At 42.0% G+C, this 13,208-nt stretch overlaps 1 protein-coding gene across 2 annotated transcripts in view; it reads left to right on the top strand.

Moving 5' to 3' along the window:
* JPH2 (junctophilin 2) overlaps positions 1–5,619 on the top strand; it is a 65,611-nt gene extending 59,992 nt beyond the window's left edge. The window contains exons 5-6 of one of the 2 annotated variants that reach the window (XM_043495562.1): positions 2,611–2,708; positions 3,881–5,619. In XM_043495562.1, coding sequence (XP_043351497.1) covers positions 2,611–2,691 — 81 coding nt within the window. In that variant the 3' untranslated portion in view covers positions 2,692–2,708; positions 3,881–5,619. The remainder of the gene's footprint in view (positions 1–2,610; positions 2,709–3,880) is intronic. The other variant, XM_038370452.2, reaches the window with a different exon arrangement.
* The last annotated feature ends 7,589 nt before the right edge of the window (positions 5,620–13,208 follow it).

Here is a 13,208-nt window from a genome sequence, read left to right as displayed (position 1 = left end):
TTTGCACACCTCTCACCAATTTGCATGTGCAAGTGTGGGTACAAAATCTGCACATGCACTTTGGAAGGCTTGTTTGAGAGTTCAACTTCTAGTGAAACATCTTGCCAGTATCTTGGTTAATTTAAGGTAATTTGAATTTAATATAACTTTAGGTGAGACCAGATGCTCTATGGTTTCTTCTGGCCTTAAAATCTATGAAACTATGAAAGATCTCTGGAATAGTTTTATCCATGCCTAATGCAGGGTTTCCTGCTAGCGACAGGATAGCTCAGGAGATTGGGAATTGACCTTTCACCTTAAGTTAACTGGTTTGTATCTGGAACAGCTGGGCAGTGAATATTAATAGGTGAACCTCAAAAGGGTCTGAAGGTTTAGATACTTAGAATTTCAGAGGCTTCTTCAAACCTTTATGGCCTAGAAATTAGGCTGGAATCCTCATAAGAAGTGGCTTCCCAGTGTTTGCTGGGTTAAGCTGGACCAGTAATACCACAAAGATGGTGTTTCTCATCTTATTTAAAGATAGTTCTGCTTCCAGTCTCAGGTGAAAGAGGTGCTTTGAATCTTTTGTTACAAATATTAATTTTTTTGACTGTCATATGAAGTTTGGGTTTGACTTTCTGCGTCAAGGTTTGGGTGATTGATAAGGTAGGTTCTTATTTTATCCTCATTGGCTTACCTCTTCCTAATCAAAAGCCCTTGTTACCACCAGAAGGGATGGCAGCCTGTATCGAGCAAACCAGTGGTCTAAAGCCAGCATAGTGGCCTAGTGAAGGGATGCCCACATCACAAAACCCCTGTCCACATAATCTATCTAAGGTACTTTTATGGCCCTAGTTGCCATAGTATCTGAGCGCCTCACAGCCTTTTTACTATATTGAACCCCACAATATCTCTGTGTTATTACAGATGGGGAAATGAAGCACAGAGAGACCAACTGTGAGTTTCAAAAATAACTGGTGATTTCACGTGCTTCAATTTGGGGTGCCACAACCTGATACAATGTAAAGGGCCCTCGTTGTCAGAAAGTGCTGAACATCCATCCTCTGAAAATCAGGCCTATTCCTGGTATCTCAAGTTAGGCTCCCCAAATTTTAGACACTCAGCATCCGATGAAGTGAGCTGTAGCTCACAAAAGCTTATGCTCAAATAAATTTGTTAGTCTCTAAGGTGCCACAAGTCCTCCTTTTCTTTCAGCATCATTAGTTACTTTTGAAAATCTTGGCCTAAGTGACTTGGCCATGGTCACACAGGAAGTCTGTGGCAGAGTGGGGAATTGAATGCAGGTTTTCTGTGCCCCAGGCTACCACTCTAACCACTGGATTGTCATTCCTCCCTGAAATTGGGATCTGAATGTTCCCTGAAGCTCCTGGTTGTGTTCTGATGCCAGGTTTAAGTTTTCCCACTAGAGAGGAAGGGGCTGGCCAGCAGATCAGGATCCGAAGTCCTGGGGGCAGTTGAATCTGGGGTTGTGGTTTGGGCTCATGGCTTGAAGGCAGAAATCTGTTTAGAAGTTATTCTGATCCAGTCTCAGGCAGCCCTGATGACAAGCATGTGAAGGTGACTGATCGTTACAGCCTCAGGTTACTGTATAAAAGTGTCCCCCTGAGAAGGAATCCAGTTACTTTTCAGCCTGAAAGTAGTATGCATTCAGTTTGAAGACTTTTGTTAGCAGCTTATTTCTCCTGCCCCAGTTTAGGTAATGGCCTTCCTTTCCCCGGTCATTGTACCCCAACTGCTGCTGCAGTCTAGCTATGCAATTCACACACATGACACAAAAGGGACCAAAACTGATCCACAACTTCTGGCTTTTGTGCAATGTAATCATTTGCATGCATCCAGTTCCCTTTTGGATCCCATAGCCATTTGTAAGACGGGTTTGTTTGTTTTTTCTCCTAAAGTAACTTTCACAGCCATTCCTGCCTCTGGATGAAAAAGAAATTGTCAAACAGAAAATTATTGTCCAACGTTGTATTTAAAATGTCCCTTTGTCTCTCTCTTTTCTTGGAATAGTTTTCTTACATCAGATATTGGTGTGTAAAATAACCCCGAGCTTCATCTATCTTTCCACCTATGAGGAAATTAAAGTTGTTTTCTCCCAGCCCTATGGCAGTGTTGGAACATCAAATAATATAATAAAACAACAACGACGGAAAATCAATATCACAAGAAAATGGTTTTTCTTTTCTCAACATGCTATTTTCTCTTCTAGTCCCAAATTAAGACAACCTAAGAAAAATAAAGTAAGTTTTTCTTCTTAGAAACAGCAACATTGCAAACATGGACAATTTGTGGCAGAGGCACTGGAATTTTGAAAACAACTTGAAATGAAAGGTACTAGTTGTTTGCCCAAGACCAGAGAGGCTGCCGTGGTCTTTTCAGCCTGGTCAGATAGCGAAGAAGATTTAATCAAAGCACGAGAGTGAGAGCTGCTGGATACTCAGCACTTTTGAAAATCAGGCCAGTTATTTAGGTGTCTAGATTTAGGCACCCATTTTTGAAAGAAATTGGTTTAAAAGTGCCTTTTGAATTGGGTGGTAGCTCAGAGAACTGTATCTATGTCTGCATTTGAATCAAGGTGGTTAATACTTTGCTTTGGCTTTTTTCCCTTAGGGACCTAACACAATCATGATCTGCATGGTCATCTTATTGAATATTGGTCTGGCCATCTTATTTGTACATTTTCTGACATGATGTGCCCCTCAGTCAAGGTAAGATTGACAAATGCATGGAAATGAAACAGTGAAATGAGTTCAGTGGGAGAAAATTCCCTGCTCCTGTTTTGAATATTTCCCTAAAGAAAGACTCCGTCTTCCTTTTTTAAATGGCAAACTTTGCCAGGTGGGCCAATAAATCACAGCCAATAATTTATTCAATAAGTGTTGCCTCTTTTTGTGTTTGCAATTAGTTTGCAAACTGATAGGGATTCTCAAATGTATTCATTATCAAAAGTATTAGTTGAAGAATTCTTGGTCAGTTGTTTTTTCATGGGGGTGGGACTTCGTTTTTCAACATTCAAATCTGAACTGTTTTGATTAAGTGTAAGTCACATGATATACTTTTAACCTCCCTCCCGCACCCCAGTTAGCTGAGCATGACTTACAGAGTAAGATTTCCAGCTGTAGTTGAGCTAACCTGGTTCAGATTAGGGTTAAACTGTTGTTCAGAGACTGATCTGGACACTGAATGGGGATGAAGGTTTAGCTTAGGCTTGGTGGCATTAAAATCTTGTGCACAGTCCCTGTGAGGCTACAGGCCCAAATGGTAAATCTCTCATAAGTTCACACAAGCTTTCTATCGTCTTGGGCTGAAAATGTGCAAGAAAACTATTGAATCTGCATCCTAACCTTAGTCTTGACTTGGCCTCAAACCTGAACCTAATGCTCACAGGGCCATGCCCATTCAAAGCCTGATCCATGCTCCTGTTCTGTTGGGACGACCAGTAGCTAAAACAGCTCAGCTAAACTCTGCTTTATTTAGCTTAATGTATTAATCATTATTGCAATGGTGTGAATGAAACCTGTGGGGGGAAATACATTAATAGTCTTTACTGCCTTCTGCAGTAGGATAAACAGCAGCTCTTAGCGGCCAGGTTTGGTAAAAAGCTCTTGAGCCTTTTGTTTACTGGAGAGAGATGTTTTTGAAAGTGGGTGATACAAGTTCATTCCAAATCTGCCCACAGACAACTTGCAGAATGTGAAGCATGTGTTTCAGTCCCAAGGACTGAGCCCAGCTTCCTCCATTATAAAGGATCCAGGCAGAAAGGGAGATGCCATCCTTCCACACTCCCTCTGACCAGAAGCTCCTCATGCTCTCCTACAACATACCTAGGAATGGTTGTACATATTGCTCTTCACTAACCCTTCCATTGATCTTTGCCCGGAACAGGTGTTACCATTGATGTAGACCATGGACCTTGGCAGGGATTAAACTCTTGGACATATGGAAACATCAAAGAGGAGGAGGTTAGAACCTAAAGTTGCACAACAAACATGAACCTTAAAATAAAGCTTTCTGATTATCTGGTGAGCATCGCTGCTCCCAGTCGGTGGGTGACTCTCCAGTCCAACAAAAAGAAGCCTGGATTTTTGCAACCCTTCCTCGTTCTTTCCTTTGTAGGAACTAGCTGTTGCCTTAAAGTGTTCTCACCAAAGTCACTGATCGTCCCAGGGAAGAGGGATTTATCTGTAGTTGTAGAAGCATGTACACTTAAGTGCCCTGTGTTCTTTGACTCCCTTGACTGACTCCATTTCAGAGATTTTTCCAGAGAATGTCAATAAACACAATGAGATAATCCAATGCACATGTTAGCCAGGAACACTCATACTAGCCAGGCCAGAGCTGGGGGTGTTCAACAACTCCACTAAATCCAAGAGTATTATCAATCCACCATTAGCAAAAGCCTTAGGCTGCTTCCCCTGCTGCTACTGAAATGGAGTTAGATTATTTACTAACAAGGCATAGCCTTGAGGGAACCCATACTTGGAAGTCAGTGAATCTAATATCATCCAAAGTGAAGAAACCAAAAGCATTTCCTCTCCTGGGTCCGTAATAATTTCCTGCTAAGGGGCAAGTGAAATTGGGCTGAGTGTAAAGCAAGCAAGCAGCCTCAGACCAGATAGCTGGATCACACATGCTGCTGCTGAAGAACCAGTAGGCAGGTTGCATTGCATTGTACATGCTTGACAGAATGGCTAATCAGAGGCTGTTTCACTTGAGTGGGCAAATACTAGCAGATGGAGACCGTGTCTGCTTAATGACTACGCAGAATCAACACACTGGGTCTTGTTGCTGAGAGTTGTCCACGTCACCAGCAGTTAGATAGGATCATTTTGCAGTAATTACTCCACAGCTGTGATTTTTAAAGAAATATTTGTCCGGAATTCCTTTTTTTAAAACACACATGCACACACAGAAACAGTTAAAATGTTGCAATCAGAATCTGATGTAAGCTGCTATTAAACTAGGCAACTAACTTCCAAATACAGAGACGCCATTATTACGCATCTCCAGTGTTTTCTCTCTTTCATCCTTGGGCTGCAGGCATGGCCTTCCAACCTTGTTGGTCCAACAAAAGGGAATGGATTTTTCAAACAAATGTATGCAGCACCATTAAAATGAAAGAGGTCAGGGTTTTTTTTTGTGAGAAAACAAAATACGGGATCCAGACAGACTCCAGTGTATCTGCGCCTCCGGCTGAAAAAGACACAACACATAGGCTTTAACCAGCAATAATATAAAGAGGGGATAATTCTAGGCATTGTTCTGGTGTTCTAGACATAAAGGCCTTAGTGATATGCAATAATCCTTACAAAGAACTACAAACTGACAGTCCAGCTGTGCTTTTGTAATGAGATACTTCCTTCACAATATGTTCTGACCCTTAGCAATACAAGCATGTAAAGATGGCACAGATGAAGTTACAGTTTAGTGTGAGACTGAGTGCTTGGACAGTTCTTTCTTTTTAAAAATCAATATGTATTTTGTATCAATTTCTAAGGTATTTTAAAAATGTATTTACAGTGGATCATGCACCTCATGTAACCTGAAGTCCCACAGCACAGTACCAGCTGGGAGAAAATGAGAGAGAGAAAAGAATGGCAGAAAACTGATGGTTAAAGGGGGAAAAAAAAAACCCAACAGTTCCAAATGCCAATCTGTAAGGATTTCAGATACAATGTGGCAAATGTGCAGGGATTTAAAACAAAGGGGTAAATCCTCTGTGCAGTTTAGCTATAATTTATCAGTTGTTGAAGATAAAATTCAGATAAACAGGAGTGATAGTTCTTTTCTTCCTCCCCCCCCACCACGTTTATTTTGTGACTATATTTAGCTCAGGAATGTTGCCACAGTAGCACTTACATGGTATTAATTGTGGGAGGAGAAATTAATTTGATCCCTGTCTGGAAACCATGTGGCTGTTCCAGCCCTGAGAAAGCAGAGAAGTATCTCTTAGGAACTTTCACAGAGAATAGGGTGCTAGCAATTCATCTTTTTTGAACCTGTCTTCTTTTTCTAAATATAAATGTATTGTAAACACCAGGCTCAGTTGCTTTGAAATTTTATGACCCATTTGCTGGCACTTAGTTGCCAGCTGTACAGTTTCAATATGCCTGTTGCTTTTTTTAACCACATATATGATTGAGAGATCTAAGAGATCTTTATTTATCTCTAAGCACAAAACCGGATCTTTTAAAAAATGCTAAGGCGATTTCTCTCCCAGTTTGTATGCATGTGATGTGCACTCAATAATGTGCTTTGTTCCCAGTAATGTTCTGAAAAAAGTCGGTAGATTTGCTTTTATAAACAAAAGCCCTAAAGGGGATATATATAGATATATAGATATATATATATATGCATCAATCACCTCTTCGGGCTTTTGTTTCTTTAGATGCAAAGTAACAGATTTACCTCAAACTGCATGCCTTCAAAAATGACTAGGATATTTTGATAAACTTTTCAGGTTTTACAAAGACAGAGATACATTTCATTCTTCACAAGGACTGCCTTCTTCACAGGTTTTGCAAGATGTGTACTGTCCATGATCGGTGTAATACCAGCCAGAATTTTAAGTCAGTTCTGCTGGATTACGTGCAATAATAAACAGTTATCTGCTCACAAATTTATTGTGTATTTTTAAATCAAAGGCCGGGGAGGGTGTGTTAGGACATGGTAACATGGCATCCTTACCTCATTTTTTAAAGGAATGCTTAGGATTGTGGACCCCAGAATTTGACTTATAACACCTAGCTTTGTTCCCTTACATCTTTGTGCAAAATTCATAGCTTTTTTAAGGAATGCTTTTTCAAAACACGTGTCAGTTCTGGTTTTTAAAATCTTTGATGCGAGCAGCCCAGTTCACTTTTAGAACTCTACAATAAAAAACCATGCATGCTGCCCACTGCTCACGAGTGATCCTACAACACTGTAACAAATCAGTGCACGCAATTCAGCATTACGGGGGAGACCTTTCAATAACAAAGCAGGGCATGCTGCCCATTGTTCGCAAGTGACCCCACAACATTGTAACAAATCAGAGTACAACATTTCAGCACAGGGAAGAGACCCTTCAATAAATAACGAGCTAGTGTGTGCAGATCTGTGCTCATGAGCAACCTACAGAAACCAATTTATGAACACCTACAGGTACAGTAGAGGGGAAGTCATTCTACTTCTTGAACCGATTTTAATTTCAAGGAAGAACTTTTCAAAAAGTGGGCAACTTTGACTACAGTCCAGAACAGCAATGTCACTCAAAGGGCTGGGAACAGGGTGGATGGCGTGGGAGCACTACAGAGGCAGCCTACTCTGCCCATTGGCCCACACACGCCCCTCAGTTTCCCCTGCAGTGTTATTCCTGGGCTGCAGAACACTTGTTGCCTTCCTCAGCTGAAGGGTTGGTTCAGCCTAACGTGGGTTGTTGGTTTGGGAGGGGGACAGTTTGGGAGAAATAAAGGGGACTCTCACCCTCATCAAGACATATCTGAAAGCTGTGAGACGATATGCATGTTACTGCAAGGGAAAGATTCCAAACCTAATTCCCCGCAGAGATTCCAGCCCAGAAATACCAGCTGCAGTATAGAATGGAGAGGCTGTAAAATAACTCTCGGGCAGAAAGCGCAGCAGTTGTCTTCCCTATTCCTTTATATTTGAGGCTCTAGAACCCTCTACTGGAAAAGTGATGCCATTACAGACTCAAGTGCGACACTGAGACGAGAGCAGGGTGTGACTATGGCTTTGGGCATGGTTTTGCTATACAGAATTCTAATGGAAATGGTGAGGTCACCGGTAATGGGAACTGATCCTGGTAAGAGTGGGTGAATGGGATTAAAACCCTACAGCCAGATTTTGAACAGCGCTCAGTATGCAGCAGCTCCCCTCATTCTCAGATGGGGGACGGGGACCTGCACACTTTTGAAAACCTGGCCATCAGCTTCTAGGCCTAGTCAAGATGACAGATGATAGTGCAGCAGCCCTAGGAGGAGGCTGTGAGCTGGCACCCTGGTAGACTCCATACCTGGGTTCTGGTGCCTCACCTCTCTCAGATGATTTCACTAGCCCCTCCTGCTGCCTTTTCTGGATTCCTTACAAGTCCTGGCTATCCACATAATGTGCACAATGGGAGAACAAGTTATCTGCTCTCCAAATCCTGGCCACTAGTTGCTAGTCTTATGTATCCATACATAGAGACACACCCACATGCATATGCATATGTTTCGACAGCCATGACACATAAAGTGGTCACCATTGAGAAGTCAGCATTTACCAACAACTGCCACACAGTGAGATGTGATATAGCTCAGTGTTCTCCTACATTTAGAATGAGAAATACAGTAGTGACTAAATAAGAATAGAGCTAGTAAATATAATTAGAACACTCATATACTGTGGTATGGAAATGCAGTAACCCTGTGCTCACTGCTTGACTTTTAAAATCATTGGGCTGAAAGCTGGATTCTTCTTCTTCCTTGCCACAGGGTGGCACAAAGGATGTTTTGCAGCCAAGATGTGCACAGACAACACTCTCCAGTGTACAGACTCTCAGTTTCTTACAGCTGATTCTAGCCTGCAAGTGTCTGGGCAGCAGCCCCTCATGTATAGGAGTAAGCATGTTTGTCCTGTGGCTTGCTCTCAGCAGCAGTTGTGACTGTGTATGTACATTCTCCAACCCAAATGCCTAGGTGGAATCAGAATCTTAGCAACACCTCCCTGGGACGAGCTCGCCATAGCCTCAAGACAGGGTAAACTTACAGCTCTCCCTTTATCCAGGGTATTTTGCTCTGAAACAGGCCTGTAATTAGGTCATTAATCCCATTCCCTGTTACAGTTAATTGACTTTATTACTTGTCCACTGTGCATTTCTGTAAAGCTCATTCTAACTCTTACCTCCGTTCCTTCCCTTCTTTCTCCTTCACTATGAATGTAAAATGAGACCCAAGGTCCATGTGCCTTTTTTATAGGCGATTTGCAAATGCAAACAGTTTAAAGGTCTAATCACCCACCACATGCCCATGTGGCTGATCTGTACACGTAAGTGGGGTACCACTTAGTCCCCCTGACCCACCAGCCTGGGCTCCCTTTACACTGTACTGCTGGGACCAGCCTGCCATACCCTCTCCCAGGCTCCAGCCTGCACTTTTACCAGCACACATACAAGTAGGGACACACCTAGCTGCAGTTACATACAGACGCTGTAATCAGCTCTGCATGGGGAGGCTTCAGCTAAGGAACCTCCCAGCTACTTAGGCATGCACCACCCTCTGGACTGTAAACCTAAAATTATACCGTCTTGGACTGCACAGGGAACTGTACAGCGTGAGCTGATGAAATTCACCCCCTCCCTCAATGTGGAGAGGGTATATACAACAGCTTTCTGCCCCAAGTTATGATTTCCCCAGACACTGGTTTTAGACAAAGCAAAAACGAGTTTATTAACTACAAAAGATAGCTTTTAAGTGATTAAAAGGGATAGCAAACTGATCAAAGCAGATTACCTAGCAAATAAACAAAACCCACAAACTAAGTTTAACATACTAAAGAGATTGGATATGAATAGCAGATTCTCACCCTAAGTGATGATACCAGCAGGATACTGATTCTTAAGGGGCAAGATGCACTAATTTACAGCTTAAAATCCCTAGGTGTTCCATTCACAGGCTAAAAATCCCTTTACCCTGAGTCCAGCACTTCCCCCAGTTCAGTCTCTCTGTTCCTTAGGTGTTTCCAAGAGTCTCTTTGTGTGGGGACCAGTGAAGAACCTTGATGATGTCACTCCCCTGCCTTATACAGCTTTTGCATATGGTGAGAACCCTTTGTTTCAAAGCGTGATTCCCATGCCAGTCAGTGGAAAAACACTGGTATCCCAAGATGGAGTCTGGCACCAGTTGATCTGGTAGTGTCACAGTGGCCATGAGTTGGAGGCTGTTTGTAGCATCCTCAGGAAGGCTCCCCAGGTTCAGAAAGATAAGCTTCTTCTAAGGCCTATTGTTTTCTTAATGGCTCATTAACCTGAATGGGCCCTTCCCAGCCAACCATCTAGAGTGAGGGTATGTCTACATAGCTGTTGTTAAAGCATTGCTGTGGCTATAATAAAACCACCTCCACGAGGGGAATAGCTACCAGTGCTGTAGCACTGTCTACACTGCCACTTTACAGCGCTGAAACTTGCATCGCTCGGGGGGGTGTTTTTTCACACCCTGAGCAAAGAAAGTTTCAGTGCTGCAAGTGGCAGTGCAGACAAGTCTGGAGAGTCTTTTGCCTAGTGGGCATTCCCAGATGTAAACACCTTTGTAATACAGCTATATAGTCAATATTCCTAACTTCAGATACAAAAATGATACATGCATACAAATCCATGTCCAATAAATCATAACCTTTCCAATGAAATTTCACATGGCCTATCTTGCCTAAAATAAATCAGAATTATGCCATAATCATATCATATAATAACACTGTGAAGAATATGGGGTGCGGTGTCACACTCACAAATCTGTGTACATGTGTATATATATATTTGACAGCAATAATACACAGTGGAAATATCATATTGTGCTGTGTGTGCATAGCCACAACCACCTACGTTCAGACTCATTTGCTGTAACTCTGGATACAGATATACTAGAGCTGTGCAGAGGATGGTAATTCCATCTCATGAAGGATTCTGACATTTCAAAATTTGGCTTCATTCCAAATCAGAACGAAACCTGAAAATTCTCTGCAAAGCAAAAGGAGTTTATTTTTACATTGTTTTGGGTCAACTGAAATGTTATAATAATATATAGTATCGTACAAAATGAAAAAAGAAAGAAACAAAAGGTCATTTTAAAATGAAATATTGAAATATCCTTCAGAACTCTTTTTTTCCCCAATTTTTTTTTCAAAACAAAATTTCAGCTAAATTGACACAATTTCATGAACCATTCTAGTTTTGATGGCACCACTGAAATTTTTCTCACCAGCTCTACCATATACATCTTTCTCTTCAGCTATTTCATTCTCACTTCCCCTCCTCCATCATGACAGGAATATTTCAGCCATGCCAGCAATGCCCCTCTATCATGTACATTGGTCAAACCGGACAGTCTCTATGTAAAAGAATAAATGGACACAAATCAGACATCAAGAATTATAACATTCAAAAACCAGTCAGAGAACACTTCAATCTCTTTGGTCACTTGATTACAGACCTAAAAGTTGCAATTCTTCAACAAAAAAACTTCAAAAACAGACTCCAACGAGAGACTGCTGAATTGGAATTAATTTGCAAACTGGATACAATTAACTTAGGCTTGAATAAAGACTGGGAGTGGATGGGTCATTACATAAAGTAAAACTATTTCCCCATGTTTATTCCCCCTTCCCACCCCCCACTGTTCCTCAGATGTTCTTGTCAACTGCTGGAAATAGCCCACCTTGATTATAACTACAAAAGGTTCCCCCCACCCCGCTGCTAATAGCTCACCTTAAGTGATCATTCTCATTACAGTGTGTATGGTAACACCCATTGTTTCATGTTCTCTATGTATATAAATCTCCCCACTGTATTTTCCACTGAATGCATCCGATGAAGTGAGCTGTAGTTCATGAAAGCTTATGCTCAAATAAATTTGTTAGTTTCTAAGGTGCCACAAGTACTCCTTTTCTTTTTGCGAATACAGACTAACACGTCTGCTACTCTGAAATCAGCCCTCACTGTTCTTCTGCTGTCATTCAATTCTTACTGGTCTTTGGGTGATAATGGTTTTAATAGGGTGTTAAACTGCTAATTATTCAGTTGGATATGTGGTCTTCAAGGATGCCTAACACCACCATTTGCATATTTACAGGAGAATCTAATTGATGGGATGGGGAGCACTGTGGACAATCAACACATGATTCATGAGAACATGTCTATTTAATATTTATACAGCCCTACCACTTCATAGGAAGAGCAGAAAAAAAGACAGTTCTATGAAGTATTAGCATTTAGCCACAGACAAATTGGAGAATTGGTCTGAAATCAATAAAATGAAATTCAGTAAAGAGAAATGCAAGGTACTACACCAAGGAAGGAAAAATCAAATGCACAACTACAAAATGGGAAATAACTGGCTAGGCAGTAGCACTGCTGAAATGGATGTGGGGTTACAGTGGATCACAAACTGAATATGAGTCAACAGTGTGATGCACTTGCAAAAAATATCATTCTGTGTTACCAGGAGTGTTGTGTGGAAGACACGGGAGGTAATTGTCCCGCTCTACTCAGCATTGATGAGGCCTCAGCAGGAGTGCTGTGTCCAATTCTGGGAGCCACGCTTTAGGAGAGATGTGGACAAATTGGAGAGAGAGTCCAGAGAAGACCAACAAAAATGATAAAAGGTTTAGAAAACCTGACCTATGGGGAAAGATTAAAAAAAACTGGGCATATTTAGTCTTGAGAAAAGAAGATTGAGAGAGGACCTGATAGCAGTCTTCAAATATGTTAAGGGCTGTTATAAAGAGGACTGGGGTCAATTGTTCTCCATGTCCACTGAAGGCAGGACAAAAAGTAATGGGCTTAATTTACAGCAAGGGAGATTTATGTTAGGTATGAGGAAAAAATCCTAACTAATTAAGCTCTGGAATAGGCTTCCAAAGGAGGTTATGGAATCCCTGTCATTGGTGGATTTTAAGAACAAGTTAGACAAACACCTGCCAGGAATGGTCTAGGAAGGTTTACTTGGTCCTGCCTCAGCACAGTGGTCTGGCCTATCGAAGTCTCTTCCAGCCCTAAATTTCTATGATTCTATGATTTCACAGTCACACATTGCACAGCTAGACTTCATAGCCTTTTCTAACACAAATGGGGTTTGTGAGAAGTCTGAGATCATTTGACGCCACATCCATTACTATTAAGGCTATGTTTTAGTCATGGGTATTTTTAGTAAAAGTCATGGACAGGTCACGGGCAGTAAACAAAAATTCACAGCCCATGACCTGTCCATGACTTGTACTATATACCCCTAAGTAAAACTTGGGCCGGGGTTGCTCTGGGGGGGGGCGGTCCAGGGGCACGGTGGGTGCTGGGGGGTGGCCTGGGAACCTCACTGGTGCTAGAGGCAGGGTGGGGGGGAGGAGGCAGGCGGCAGTATGCAGCCCGGGAACCCCGCTGGTGCTGTGTGGGGGAGGAAGGTGGTTGTCAGCATGCAGCCTGGGACCCCTGGTGATGCTGGGGGGATGGAGGATTGGCGGGG

The sequence above is a fragment of the Dermochelys coriacea genome, chromosome 13, assembly GCF_009764565.3.
Source record: "Dermochelys coriacea isolate rDerCor1 chromosome 13, rDerCor1.pri.v4, whole genome shotgun sequence".
NCBI lineage: Eukaryota > Metazoa > Chordata > Testudines > Dermochelyidae > Dermochelys > Dermochelys coriacea.
This window is presented reverse-complemented; position numbering and strand designations above follow the sequence as displayed.